The 16,179-nt window shown below is 36.9% G+C and overlaps 1 protein-coding gene across 1 annotated transcript; it reads right to left on the reverse strand.

Moving 5' to 3' along the window:
* Positions 1 to 8,243: 8,243 nt before the first annotated feature.
* LOC142328386 (uncharacterized) lies at positions 8,244 to 8,936 on the reverse strand. The gene has a single exon (XM_075372094.1). It carries the CDS (start codon positions 8,934 to 8,936, stop codon positions 8,244 to 8,246), a length of 693 nt encoding a protein of 230 aa, XP_075228209.1.
* Between the last annotated feature and the right edge of the window lie 7,243 nt (positions 8,937 to 16,179).

The following is a 16,179-nucleotide window of genomic DNA, read 5'->3' on the forward strand; positions in this document are numbered from 1 at the left end:
TTACGAAAGTTAAATGTTATTCTAAATAACCGTTAGGGAGAGAAAAATACCGTAACGATCGCGTAATAATGATACCGTATGAACTTTTACGGTAAACTGTTGCTCGTAATTGTGTGCCACCGATGATTACACGATATGCCAGTATTAGGCGACCGGATAACTATTTTCTTTCGTTGTTATTAACGTTTCTTATTCGGCTTATAAAAACGAACGTGCAAACAAGAATCGCCGACTGAAATAACTGTTACTCGGAAAATGGACGACAACTGGAAAACTGGTGAAAAAAGGCCCAAATTTATCGAGAAAAGATCGGTTTAGTCGAGTAACAGGGGCATATTTTTAGAATTATTTCCATTATCGATTAAGTTTTTAACTCGTCGGTAAAGATATAGAAGGGTATTGCTTTTAATACTATTTTCATTTGTTCTGTCTGGTTTTCTTCCGATTTATTCTTAATACGAATAATAGTCTTTTTTTGGCGCCATATTACTTTGGCGTGTGTTGCTGCATCAGAAAACATAATTTAAAAAAAAAATTCAATTACATCTTCGTTTAGAATCATCTATATTTTTCAAAATAAAATGTGTAAAATGGTAGCGCGTATCCTTTTTTCGTATGTATTTTTATCGGCGTGAAAAAAATACTATTTTTTAAGAGATTTCGGAAAAAAAATAGTTTTAAATAGCTGTAAAAAAAAAATAACCGATGACGATAAAAATGTGATATTTTAACATGTGTTATTCGTCTAACCCTTATCTGCCGAGCGCTAGTTCGATAATCCGTTTTTTGAAACTTCTGTTAATTTTTTTTTTACAAAGAAGCGCATTCTAGAATCCGATTAGCGTTTTGTGATAAAGCTGTATCGTCAGAGCAACACTAATTTCACAATAACAATTTGAAATCGAATAAAGCGATGGAAAAGGGAGATGAACGTAGATGTGAAACTATTTTATCGATTAGAAATGGGCGTGTGAATCGGCACTTCTCTATTTCAAGTTAAGTCAAGTTCAGTGCATTATAGAACTGCGTATCGCGTCGAACGCATCGTGTAGCTTAATTAATTTGTAATTCGTATCTATGAAGCGATAAGATTTAATTACGTCATCATATTTACTGATTTTTTTTAATTTAAATTTATCGATAAAATTTTTTTTACGGATTATTAAGTATTTTGTAAGACTACTCGTTTAAAAAAAAATAATAATAATAATAATTCGTAATTTCGCTACTCGCAACAGAATTTATGTTCAGTTCAAACTGTGTGTACTTGAACGAGACGACTGCCGTTTCAGGGAAGTCTTTTTAATTTATAAATTAATCTCTGATCCACGTCTATCACGTATCTCCATAATTTTATTTCGATTTCAAATTGTTAGAATCGAATTCGCGGTGCAGTGACGTTTCCAGCTATGCTAAATTTATCTCAAAACGCTCATCAGATTGCAGAATACGCTTCTTTCGCAAAAAACTTCACGGATAATTTAAAAATCTTTTATTCGAACCGGTACATGAAATATTATGTAAAATTTTTATTACCATCGGTTATTTTTTTATATCTAAATTTTAATTTCCCATTAATCGACTGATAAACGGTGCGGTTTTTTTCAGGTCGATTAAAAAAAAAATCGTGTTATTTTATACATTTTGAGCAGAAAATATATTGATGATTCTAAGGGTGTAATTAAATATTTCCTACGATTTGATTTATTTTATACGCTAATTTAGTAATCTTCACGAGTAAGATTAACGTACAGGTAAAATAACAGCCTAATTGTGATTATGAAACTTTATTGCGCAAGTCGTACATTAAGGACTAGATATTATTTATCGACCGAATATCACTTACCGATGTAGAAATTTATTATGAAATTAAATTATAAATGATTTCTAAGTAGATTTAATTTTAAATTTGCTGTAATACCTTGGATAAATTACAGTAATATACGTACATCAGTGTAGTTATTTTCGTTTTCTTTCTAATTTACTCTTTCTTTGTTATCGATGCGGTTGTATTTTAATGCGATCGATTCATATTAACTTTACGTACCGTATACGAAGCGCGCCATTAACCTTACAAGTCGTTAAGATACCGCGAAAAATTCAAAACGGATTTAGGGACTGTCAGATTCGTAGTTTACAAACTTTAAATTTTAGAATCTACGTATTATAATCTCAAACGCTTTATGTTAGTCTACGCAATAACGCTTTTATCTTTAATCGCGTGTATATTTTGCGAATCGATCTTTTAATGCAATTTTTTACGGCTGGTGCGTCCGGTTGAACCCGCTCAGAAATAAAAAAATTATTTGATTAAAATTATCATTACATCGGTTCCACAGATAATTGCACGAGATAGATGGTGTGTTAAATCTATTTAAAAATAGCCTTACCGATTTAATAAAATACATGTGACGATTATGGATACAAAAAACAGCTGTTTTTATGTGCGGGATAGTAAGAAACCTTCGTACTGAAGAAAACAGTCAACCGATATATCGGGTTTTATTTTGTAACGACACAGAACCGAAAAATCCTTACTTTGATTCGTTCTGCAACAAGTTATCGGACTCTTTTTCAATATTCATTTTTTCCAGTAAAAAAACGTCGACATCCGATTATAATTACTTAACGATAGATAAATTTTACTGCATGCGAAAATTTTAAGCCTCACGGGGAATTGTTACCCGGATGAAAGGCAGAAAGGACAACTTTATTACGATTGTCGGCGATATTATTTATTTATTCTTCTTTCTTTTCGATTTTTGCCTCAGAAAGACCGCGATCCTATTTTCACCTTCTTTTCAATTTTCTCTTTGTACTGTATTCTCTCATTTTTGAGGTTGCTGTTCTCTTCTTTCTTTCGACTTATTGAGCGCAGTTATTTTTCTTCCTTTCTTTTTCTTGAAAATCCTCTATCGATTCGATTGTCTCTTTATAAACATTTCTGTCTGATATTTCATTTTCTGAAATTTTTTTGTTTTTTAGATCGATTGTAACCGAATAATTTCAGTTTTCCTTCCGGTCTTGTTCTTGGATTTGTATTTTTTCTTTCTTTTTTCAGTTTTTCACGAGTTCGTTTTCCTCCTAATTTTAGATTAACGAGTAAAATCGGAAGTAGTGTTTAAAACGTGTTTTAAAGAAGACTTGCGCTCTTGAATAATAATAAATTGACAGCGTATAATATAGATATTATTACTTAGTAAATATTCCGATCGAATTAGGAGGGTAATACAACTGAAAGTGTATTTTTAATACGGATCATAATTTTACCTTTTAAACGTAAAATTTAAAAACTTTATTATTATTTTACAAAATTACTAGATTGACAGCCGATAATTTGAATTCGGTTTCGATAGGTAATAATGTTTGTGTTATCGTTAACATTTATACACTAGATCGCCTTTAAATATAAACTATACCCCTCTAAGCGAAAAAAAAAATCTATTATAAGTGCAGTCACTCTTTAACTGATTACAGGCTGATTCTTGAAGTTCTAATTTTTTGTGATGAGAAATGAATCTTTGTAACTTATTAAAACAATATTCTGAGCCCGACCAGGATTTCGAACCTAACATCTTTCGAATGAAATGAAAGACGCTACCACTCGCATCTCTGAAATCGGTAATTTACAACAATAAGCGTAACGAGAATCAAACAAACTTATAGCTGTTGTGTAATATTATTATTAAAACGTAATTACGGTGAAAAATACTACAACCGGTACCGGATTAGGCCTCTACCAGGCCCTAGACAAAATTTTAATTTGGGATCTCGTTTATATACACGCACGTAGCGAGCGGGGGCTAAGGGAGCTATACCCCCTACCGAAATTGTCGGGCGATGGAAGCTGCAGCCCCCATCGCCCGTCAAAAATGAGACTTTATCATTCAGGAGTTAAATCTAGTAAGTCGGGTACAAAAAATCCATTTTTAAAAATATATAAAAATATTTACGTAAATAAAAATATTTCATTACCGGCGATTTCCTGCAAGCCAGGTTCGGAATGTGTTTATCGCATTCCAAACACATGCGCAGGCAGCTAGACGGCGTTCCAAGAATCTTCAAAAAGTTTTCAAGTTTTTTTGCCAGATTCAACTAGTCCTGGAAAAGTGGATGAACTAAAAAATCTTAGCGACGTATTACGATAATAAATGCGCTGAGTCTGTCCTCCAAGCGGAGTATCTTATTTGATGCGAGGAGATAAAGTCATTAAATTTTTAATTCGATCGTACTGGATCGTGCAATAAAGAATATTTGCCGAATATTCATAATCTCATGCAAGTTTTAGCAACTCTTCCGGTACCGGTAACAACATGTACTAATGAACGATCGTTTTCCACAATGAAGAGAATCAAAACGATTGCGCGTAACAAGTAGGACTAGCCTTGTCAAAAAGATCATCTAAAGATAGACTGGTCAATGATTATAGAAACTCCTAAAACACAACATAACAAGGGTGTAAAGGCCCCTGTTATTTTTAAATATTTCTAGCCATTTCTTGCGAAATTTGGTCAAAAACGGTAAAAACAAAAACTCTCTATGATTAAAAGTAATACGCACATTAAAAAAGTCTATAAAACAAAGTATGGTAACGGTGTAAAAGGCCGTTGCTAATTAACAACACAGAACACTTATAATAAAACCTCATTAAGAACATATCAAAATTGTATAAAATTCTCCATTGAGAATTATGATCTTTCTCTTCTTCAATTCTACCGCCTTGGTTTCCCTTTGGGCTATCTTTTTCGCTTCTTTTTTCCATCTTCCTGAAGGCCTCAATGTCGATATCTATGCCTCGGAAATGGAGTCTTAGGTTCCTTCACCGTAAGTGTCGGAGAATTTCCTGCTGCTGGCATCGAATGACGCCGGCTCCGATGGTACAGTCAGAAGTACATCGCAGTCCAAACTGGATGTACTCACCGCCAGAACGCGTGGGGCGGCTGAATGTCTCGCCCTCTCGGCCAAAAGCCTCTGTTATTCGGAGGCTCCATTGTAGTTTTTCCTAGATCTTCCTTTTCTAAGATCAGTATTTCCGGTTTCGCAAGTCCCGGAGTTGGGATTATTTCAATCTGAACTTTATCTTCGTGTTCCTTCTACATTTTCAGTTGAATTTTCGTCACCTTTGATTTATTCTCAGGCTCATTCTTCGGTGGAGTAAGACAATTTTGTATCGGCAGGTCTTTTTTTGTTTCAGACGACTCAGGGCTGCTGTCCCTAATTGTTCGGTTCTTTAATTCCTGATCGATTATTCTTTCCGCTAATATTGCTAAGGCTGGCGCTAGTTCTGTAATCACGTCCTTTGATTTGAAGATGACTACAGGAGCAGTCATGACTGCAGCAGCAACCTGTGCATAAGACGTCGCATTTGGCGTTCTGCTGTACACGATTTCCTAGTTTCAAAATAGCTGACCTTTTGAACGGTCTTTACCTCCTGTATCGCAATTTCTTCCTTATAGTTTGGGCAATTCCTTGATCTTGCGCTATGTTGCCCGTTACAGTTAACACATATCAACAAATCCATCTTCGTTGCAGTTAAGCAAATCTCTGTACACGATTCCTTTAGATTTATATAGAGTACCGTGCGGTACAGCCTCAACGTCGATAAGTTCAATGTTCTTCGCGTTCAATAATCGAGATGACTGTATATCGTAGACGGTTTCAACATATAATCCCGTAACTTTAACCGGTCCTCCAACTGCTTTCACGAACGGGCTGATCTTTGAAAAATCATCTTCCTTTTACTAAAAAATTAAGTACTTAGGAGTAGGTCCTCCACTCTGAGGTCGAAGCTTGGTTCCATCCTTCTTTTCTAGAACTATAAACTCTTCCTTGTCACAGAAATTGACACTTTTCCTTCTCTTCGCTTCCGAAGAAAGAGGTTCTCCAGAACGAGGATTTTACGTGGATCCTCTGCCACGGAAGATGTGGATGTTAAGTTGTCCATAAACCTAAATTATGCCAGTCATGATGTCATAAGGTGCGGGCGGAGAGACGGTTGGGAGTGCCCCGGATCATTGGTCCTGCCTGGGTTCCCCCAGTCAGCCGCCTCCTACAAATTTAACCCGGGACGGGAATCAGATACTGCCTGACCCACGATACCGACATCCCAGGGCTCCGATACCTTACCCGTGGAACAATCCTTGTTTCGGGCCGAAGTGACTGATTCACGCTGGACGGCGCAAGACTTCGGCAGAGCAAGCTCACAACCACCCTTAACCCCGCCTCACAATCGTGAAAAAGGATGACCACCCCCGTCCGCACTCCGCCCAGCGTTGGAAAACAGATGGCACGGTCGTGCCTACTATCCCTGCTGCAAACAGCGAAACCGAGAAGTACAGTCGCAACCAGCTCGGACTGCTCGGGACCGCCAATTCCGTACTCCACAGGGAGCTCCTGAGGCAGACCGAAGTACCACGTAGATGTTGTTGCACGGATGTGGGGTTGGATTTATCCGGGGTATTATTATTATTATTATTTTATCATCAGCCCCCTTAGCCCCCAATAAAGGATCCTAGCTACGTGCCTGATATAAATTGCGAACAACTTCAAACAAAAATTGAAGGGTAGTCGGGAAATTCCCTTTTTGGTATAAAAAAAAAAAAACAAAAAGACCGCGTTCTCATATTTTTGTTTGATTGTAAAAAGAAACAAAATCTGTTGTTATTTTGTTGTTTTTTTTTTAATATTAAAGGTATTTCTTAATTTTTATATTTTTAATATACATTTTAACGAAACATTCTACATTATTAACGGATAAAATGAAAAAATATTTTTTAATTTTTTAAAAAATTGATCTATTTTTTCCTGAAAAAATACCTGTAACTACACTCCTCCGAATTGCGGGCCCTAGACATTTGTCATATTTATTTATCGGTTAATCCGGCCCTGATTACAACCACCTATAAATAATATAAACTTTCTTTTATGAGAAAAGGAAAAATATCTGTGGAGATTCTAAATGTTGTGGAATGGTTTCTGAACCGTTAGGTATTGCTTCAGAGGATAAGATGAATAATTTGTAGCGCGTTTGAAAATGCCATACCTGACCGGGATTCGATCCTGGGACCTCTGGATGAAAGGCCGAGACGCTACCACTCGCGCCACGGAGGCTGGCAACGGAGATAGACAGCGTAGACATTAATTTATTACTTTTTTCTTTTTTTCTTTTTTTTTTGCCCTACATCCCCGAGCCGGACATCCAATTAAGTATACTCGACTCGGGGACGTGTCCTTTCCGGATCTTTTAATTGCCTGCCTCTAATTTCCAACGTAAGAACCAGGCCCGGCTATGCCGTTCCCAGCCCCCCGCCGGAGACCGGGTCTCGGTCTTTCCTTTTGCCAGCCTCAAACCGACGGCGCAGGAGCCGAAGCCGCCAAAGCGTATCCGGGAACCCACACCGCCGGCCGGGAATTGAAGTCGGAAAATTTCATCATAGAAGATGTTCCAAAGTAGGGGTCCGAGTACAGACCCCTGCGGGACTCCACCGAAGATCTGATGACTTACCACACCATCCACCGTATTGATTTCAGTTCGTCTCTCGGATAGATAGCTGGCTACTTGCGTCACTATGTACTCGCTTATATTTTTTTTTTGAAGTGCCCTCAATATAGCTGGCCAAGGTACCGAACCGAAAGCGTTGCTTATATCCAGGAGTATCATTAGCGGGATTCGCCTGGTTCTCCAAGTCCCAGACCTCACCGCAGCAGCCCATGAAACTACTTTGTTGATGGCGTTAATAGTTGACCGCCCTCGCCTAAAGCCCAACTGATTCTCATGGAGGAGGCTGTTGTTTTCCAGCTCCTCAATTAGTCTATTAGCGATGAGCCTCTCCACGACTTTTCCCATATTATTAATGAGACTTATAGGGCGATATTCGAGAGCACCTGGAACTGACTGTTGTTTGGGCAAGAAAACAGTTCTTGACGCTTTCCAGCAAGCAGGAAAAAAGCAATGCTGGACCCCATAACTCGCAATATCTGTCATCTCACGGGATGACGGACACCAGACCCTTTATGACTGCAGCTGGCACACCATCGGGTCCTGGACTCTTCTTATTTTTTAGTCTTTTAACCGCAGTCGCCACTTCATCCTGGGTGAACCTGCCGCATTCACCAGGTATTAGCTCCGTGACGCCCGTATCAACCCACGGGAAAAGCGCTTCCATGTGTCGCGTAGCTTCTATCTTATTAAGAACGGGCAACCGTCTTCCCAGTCTCTTCATGACTACCTGGTACGCCCGTCCTCAGGGATCAGCATCTAGTTCACTGCATAGCTCCCTCCACTTCTGCCTTTTTACATGCTTAATCATGAAGTTTAACTGTTTTCTTGCTGCCCGGTATTGTGTAATCGCCGTGTTCAGGTCTCGATCAGCTCCGTATGCTCTCGTTCTAAGTCTCTGCACGCGCCTCTTCATGGATTGCAGAACCCTGCGTTGATCCGCAATATCGGAAGACCACCAATAGACAGGGTGATGTCTGGTAGCTCTTTCGGGGAGCCTGGCCAGCTCAGTAATCATGATCTGTTGTAATGTATCTGGCGTGACCGGTCTGCCATCCGTTATTTTTGTAGCAACTTTGCGAACAATAGTCTCTATCTGACGTTCCGAAAGTCTAAAGCATAGATGCTGATTTCTAGCATGAGTCTCAGTATCATGGATTTCAACAGAAACAGCCAAATGATCACTTGCAGTCTCGACTTGCAAATCCTGCATTCTCACCATGTCTGGTGGAAATCTACCGTCGATCAATACCAGATCCAGGATAGAGGAATGCCCGCGAGCGTAGAAAGTGGGCGACCCATCATTGATGCACACAAGCCCAGTAGTTCCTAGTAGTTCTTCTAGCGCTAGTCCTCTGTTGTTCGAGGAACCAGCCCCAGCCGCTACGGTACGGCAATTGAAATCACCCACAACAATTGTACTTTTTGGGGCGTTCATGACCATCCTCTGCAGTCCGAGTAGTCTGGCTTCGTACTCCGCGAGCGTCACATTCGGGCTTATATAGACCCCAAACAATATATAGTTACAGAGTTCTATCGCAACGACTCCTTCAGTCCTCAAATATAAGCTATAGTCCCAGTTTCCAGTAATTTTCTTGATAGCCACATCCCCAGCGGTATCTGGCACCCATCGAGACCCAGCCGCAGAGTATACGTTAGGCTCGGCGGCAACAACACAGTTGTACTCTCCAGTATTAGCTGTCTCCTCCACCAAGTCATGGGATAGGAGGCTTCGATGGTTGTTGATTAGTAATACATTAGGCATCGCGCTTCATTCCGCATTCAGTGCCCCCGGTGCGGTGGTTTAGGCTACGGCAATCAAGACATTTGGATGCCTCTCTGCATTCCCGGATACGGTGTCCATTAGAGTGGACACCGGATACGGATACGGCGTAGACATTAGAGTGAAGTATGTCAACACAGGCTCCACACTTTTCATATCGAAGAGTTTCTAGTTCTCTGTAGAATCGAGTCGCTAGATTTCATTTTATTTTTTAAATAATTGTCATTAAAAAACAAATATGTTCTTTTTATTTGAATTTCTCTTCTGAATGTTATATCTATGTATTATTATTTGTATTACTTATTTAATTTACACGGTTTTAGTGTTAAATATGGTATTTATAAGAAATATTTACTTTTGTAAGTCTCTCGATTATCCTTGTCTAACCGAGAACACGCGACAATACGGTCGATCTCGCACTACTGTACGAGATAATCCTACTGTATATATATTTACCGATGAATCTGAAGCTTGATAATTACCTTCGCAATAACAGTTTTAAGCCGATGACCTTCATTTTCCCCGTTCAGATTCATTTTAACAGAAACGATCTCATTTCATCACCGAAAGAAATTTGTTTTCAAAAGCTAAAAATATTAAAGAAAACGATTCTTTGTCGATCACGTTTTTAAACAAAGTAACTTCTCGATCTTCTGAAGCGCGTAAAAGATTTATGAATGCGTCTTAATACTTCTTTCATCATCATGGCCCGATTTCGGCGTTTTTTTCGGCTGAAATCCATGTATGTTTCATTAGAAGGGATTTTCAGTTATCGGATATTTTCTAAATAATAGATATTTGAATGAGGGACGGTTAGTTTTAGAAATTTTAAAAAACGGTATGATTTTTTTTTAAGCGACACAAGAAAATTTAGTAATTTAACTGAACCGCTTTTACGATCGGAATTGAAAACTTTTAAAGTAACTGCTAAACTAACTCTTGCAGAATGGAAAAGTCCTCTAAAGCCGTATAATCCATAGGTGTGGGATGACGTTTGATTTGATGTGCCGTTTAGTTTTACTTTTTTTGGGAAAGTACCGGCGAATTCTTTTTATTTACAGATATCATTTCATTTGTGACACGATTACGATTGTTTTTTAAAAGAAATTTTCTTATTATTGAAACAAACGTATACCTCATATTTTTATTTTTCAAAACATTTCGCTATTTCTTGGAAAAAAGTCGATAATTTTCAACCCGTTTACCCGAGTCATCGGGTAACCCGAATTTTGCATCGAAATTCCACGAAGACAATGATTAAACATTATCAAAACTGCTTTTAGAGTTCTTTTTTTTAATTTTTCTCGCGGGCTTAAAATCGAGGGGAGTTAAAAATTTATCAAAACCGGGGACTTTTTTCAGAATAATTTTTTTTAAATTATTTGAAGACCGTGAAAATATATAATGAAAAAAGATGAGAATACTGTTTGCGATTGATTTTTTGCTCAAAAAATAATTTAATTTTACCGAAAAATAACTCGAGTAACAAAATACTTTGTTTATAAGTTTACTCTATAAGGATTCGGTTAAATGAAAATAATAACAAAAATAGCTTCGATTGGTTTTTGTTACGGTATAATTTTTCGATAAAGTTTCAGATAAATTTTTTTTGGTAAAGTTTCACAAAATTTATCTAGAATTAACCTAAAACAGAATCGCCGCAGGAATGTACTGTACAAAATAAAAATGAATCGTCGAAATGTATGAACGCTAAGGCTTGAACAATGTTGTATAAAAATACTCTTTTTCTGTTTAGCCTCCGGAACCACCGTAAGGTATTACTTCACAGGATGATATACACGAATGAAGCGTAATCTTGTACATACTCAGGTCGACCGTTTCTTAACCCACCGGGTTGGTCTAGTGGTTAACGCGTCTTCCCAAATCAGCTGATTTGGAAGTCGAGAGTTACAGCGTTCAAGTCCTAGTAAAGCCAGATATTTTTACATGGATTTGAATACTAGATCGTGGATACCGGTGTTCTTTGGTGGTTGGGTTTCAATTAAACCACACATCTCAGGAATGGTCGAACTGAGAATGTACAAGACTTCATTTACACTCATACATATCATCCTCATTCATCCTCTGAAGAATTATCTAAACGGTAGTTACCGGAGGCTAAACAGGAAAAAGAAAGGTCGACCGTTTCTGAGACGTGTGGTTAAATGAAACCCGACCACCAAAGAACACCCGTATCCACGAACTACTATTCAAATCCGTATGAAGTCTGCCTTTACTAGGATTTGAACCTTAGAACTCTCAACTCCGAAATCAGCTAATTTTCGATGGCTTGCTCACCACAAGATCAGCCCGGTGGATTTACCGGGTTAACCCACCGGGTCGGTCTAATATTTCCAAGTCGAGAGTTCTAAGATTCAAATCCTACTAAAGGTTTGCTTTTATAAGGATCAGAATACTAGATCGTTGATACCGATGTTCTTTGGAGGTTAAGTTTCAATTAACCACACATCTCAGAACGGTCGGTCGAGTTCGTTCAAGACTACACATTACTAGTACGGTTACAGTACACCGATAAGTCCGTGATGACTTTAATTGTTGATGCGACTGTAAATAAAAGTATAAAAAAACCTACCGGTCGATTCGGGAACTTCATCTTTTATCGTATAATAATCGACTGATTTTAATAAATAAGTATTTTATTCTGATACATAAAAATACATTACGTAGATCGCGTCAGGAATTAATACGGTTATATTATAATATAAAAAAATAAACGTAATTAAAGCCCGCATTAATTATTTAAAAATTAACAGGTTAAATAGCGTCGAGGTAAACTCATAAAGATTCTAAATATTGAAAATATCTGCAAAATAATTCACAATTCAGGTCTATTGAAAATTATTTTGAGCACATTTACGTACACGTTGAATGGGATGCAGAAATTTCAGTTTAACATTTTTTTTTTTTTTTTTAATTAGTATTATTTTTAAAAATTCATTAACAGTAATATTGCTTGTGTAAAATATTTTTTTTTAATTGTATTTTAAATAAATTGGTGGGAAGAGTTTTTAAACGGTTTCCGGTAATTTATAAAAATCACAATGAAAGAATAATAAGGCCCTTTCTCTCGAACCGAAGTATTGCGTTGAGTTACACGAAAACAGTTCCGTTGTTATTTTAATTGAGAATTATTAATTTGAATAATATTCAATCTAATGACTTTATTTTTAGCACAATTAGTTTTTTAAATCAAGATTTATCTCGTGCATCGCTCGATTCGTATATTATAACGAGTAATTTTGCATTTACGCTTGATTACATATCATCGGCGTATACGGATTGAGAGTTTAAAAATATTCGTATTAAATTCCCACATAAATATTGAATATTTTTAAATACGTAGTTGCACTTCGTGCAGTGCTGATTATTCAACCTTATTGACCCTTTTAACCTACCTTTCTATCGGAATCGTCCCACTTCAAGTTTAAAGTAACAAGTTCATAATAATTATTACGGTACCTTAGGTTACGATCCGACCTACTTTTATTATTACTTTATTGATTTTTAGTTAATAGTGTCGGGAAGTTTTCAGATTTTGTTTTCTCTGTCTATTAACGTAGTTTACTTTATTTTAATAGATTCAGTATCTATTGATGGTAGTCCGTATATTTTTAATGTTCCTACGAATTCGGTTTTAAAACATTTCTTTAACCGATTAAAAGAAGGCCGTTCTCAAAGAAACCTCTTCTTTGAACATATTCAGCCTTATATTCACCGCATTTACTTTTTGTAGAGAAATTTCTCCGGTGGCTTCTATGTTTTTTCCACGACTTACGTAGAAGGTTTTTTTAAACGAAAAACACATCATCTACTTAAGCGTTTTTCGTAATCGTCTTTCTTTAGCATTAGAATTATTATAGCGTAATAATATAGCCTGATATCTTTTCTTTCTTTTTCCTGTTTAACCTACGGGAATTACGGTTTAGGTATTACTTCAAAGGATGATTGAGGATGATATGTATGAAGTGTAGTCTTATACAGACTCAGTTCGACCGTTCCTGAGATTTATGATTAATTGAAACCCGACCGCCAAAGAACACCGGTATCCACGATCTAGCATCCAAATCCGAATAAAAATAACTGCCTTTACTAGGACTTGAACGCTGGAACTCTCCACTTCCAAATCAGCTGATTTGTGAAGGCGCGTTCACCACTAGACCAACCCGATGGGTATAGCCTGGTATCTGCTCGTATTCAAAATATTTTTCTCTAGAAAGTTTTTAATAAAAATAATAATATACGGAGTATAAAAAAAAAATATCGGGGGTTTAGTTTGTTATATCTGTTGGATGAGGTAGGTGTACGGTATTGATTTAAGGCTAAAATCAAAGAGCAAAAAGGACTGTTTTAGTTGCGGGCACGGTCGTATGTTGATTCTCTGTATTTCCACTTTACAGCGTCACTAGCGAAGAAAACATTCCTGAATAGAAAGCCTTTTGTGTTTTGAAGTTTGCCGAATGAGAATCTATAATTACAATTCAACGTGCGTTCTGTAGAAAATATAATCGTGATCCTCCGACCGACAGTAACATTCGTCGTCGGTATAATCGGTTTGAAAAGACCGGATGTCAGAGTAAACGGAAAAGTCCGGGACGACCGACGGTGTCTGAAGAAAATTTTGAACGGGTCGGAAGTCTTTGCTGCATAGTCCAAAACAATCTGTTAGGAAGACCGACCGTAAAGCAGCGATGCGGGTGATGACGGAGCGGAATATTTTAAGGAAACGATTACGTAAGCATCCGTAACGGTAACAGCTGTTACTGGCTTTGAAGCCGGTAACAACGGATTACGCTGTGCGTGCCGACTTCGCGACCGAAGTATTGCGGAACGAAGACGTCGATGTTTTTGATCCTATTGTGTTAAGTGATGACTCGACATTTCGTCTTAGCGGAAAAGTAAACGCGCATAATGTCTATATATGGGAATTCTTACAATACGAATGATTCTTCAAACAGTGCCGTATCCCGACTGCAAGTTTCCCGACGGCCGTTCTTTTTCGATGAAGCAGCTTATAGGAGTCGCTTATTCGGTTACGGCTAATCGCTTATCGGCCTATTTGCGAACGCGCTTCTTTCCTCGGCTGCAAGGTGGAGTAGAATATTTTATTTGGCGACAAGATTATACGCCTTGTCGCCAGCATAACTCAGTACGTCGTTCGGTCGAATGACGTTTTCCTCGATCGCTGGATTCGGCCTGTTCCGCTGACAGAGCTCGTTTGCGGCGGCCTCCGAAGTCACCCGATCTGACCCCGTGTGATTTTTGCCTTAAATGTTTTATAAATAATATTCTTTGTGCGCCTCTGCTACTACTGACTAAACCGATTTAATGCGCAAAATTGAAGCGACTGTCGCTTCAAAATCAAAGTTAAGAGATATTAAATAGCTTTAAGATCCCGATTTTTTTTTTATATACCGTATATACCAGTGAGCTTTCGGCCGGCCCCGGAAGCGTCTTTCCGTCGTTTCCTTTTATTAATTTTCTCATTTTTATGAAAAAGCATGTTTTTATCCCCTTAGTGCTACTAGGAATGAAATTTTTTATCCAGGGAGTGTTTTTACAGGCTTATCCGTATTTAAAAATTAATTATAAAATAAGCTTTAAATATCTCGCACTAAAGAGCGAGAAATATTTCTTTTTCAATTCACGTTTAAATTTAAACTTTTTTAATTTAATGCCAAATTAGGAATAATAATTTTTCTTTAATTTGACGTTGGATTCTATACATTACACTCTAAAGAATGATTTTTTATTTTTTTATTTTTGTGAGTTCTTATTCGATTCCATTTGTTTAATTCTTTCGCTTATAAGTAAATTCTGATTTTCTGTGAACGGCTCATACTTATTTCTGATTGAAATAAAATAAAGTACACGGGCAAAATAAAAAACTCTATTACTGAATTCTGCATTACAGTTAGCTGTAATTTAGTAACATGTTGTGTCATGATGTCCTGAAAAATATTATCTCTGACTCTAAAACCAGTTTTTTTTCACTTTCTCTACGAATATAATTCAATTTTAAGCTCGTAAGACAGAGATTCATTTACAAATTTATAGCCGGTTTGTTTTTATATCGTCATTTATTTATTTTTTTAACGATATTCTTATTTTTGAATTTTAATTACCTGTTAACAAGGTTTTATTTATTTTATTCTTTCTTTAGTTATTAAAATAGAAGATGCAATATTACAAAAAGAATCTGATTCTATATGAACGTTTTCCAAAAAAATTACAGCTTTCATAAAAAAAAACAAATATGATTAATAGACAAATCTAACTTTCTTATTTTTTTTTTACAACGCTTACTTTCTCCAAATTCGTGAATTAAAGTTTTTGCTTCTTACGAGTGAACACCGATACCGTATTACTTAAAAATAAATACTTCTGCGAACGTGACGTTTCGCTTCATTTTTCATAGCAAATAAATGCTCATCATTAATCTGTACTAATGATAATAAACGGTATAAAGTGACCATGAGAGCAGAAAATTCAATTAAGCCCAAAAGGGACACTGATTGTCTCTCTCTCTCACTCTCTCAGATCTAACTTTTTCTTAGGCCTATAAACGGGAATCAACAGATCTGGTAAGGGTCAAACTTCCTCGTAAACATCATACGCGAGGAAAGATTGAATTATTACGATCGATTATTTTTAATCGTCGTACATTCGATTCTCTTTTAATAAATTTTCTATTTTTGTAATAAATTCAATTTTTTTTTTTCAAAACGTCGTAATCCGAGAGACGTGTAAAAAGCTTAATGGTGTTTCAAGGTGGTGTTTCAGAGGTTCCAAGGTCTTTTGTTTTTCTGGACCGCTTGCTCTCTCGCGGATTTAGATCATCACACTTTCTTAATTGAAAAAAATAATTTAATTACTGAAG

The sequence above is a fragment of the Lycorma delicatula genome, chromosome 7 (genome assembly GCF_047948215.1).
Source record: "Lycorma delicatula isolate Av1 chromosome 7, ASM4794821v1, whole genome shotgun sequence".
Classification (NCBI taxonomy): domain Eukaryota; kingdom Metazoa; phylum Arthropoda; class Insecta; order Hemiptera; family Fulgoridae; genus Lycorma; species Lycorma delicatula.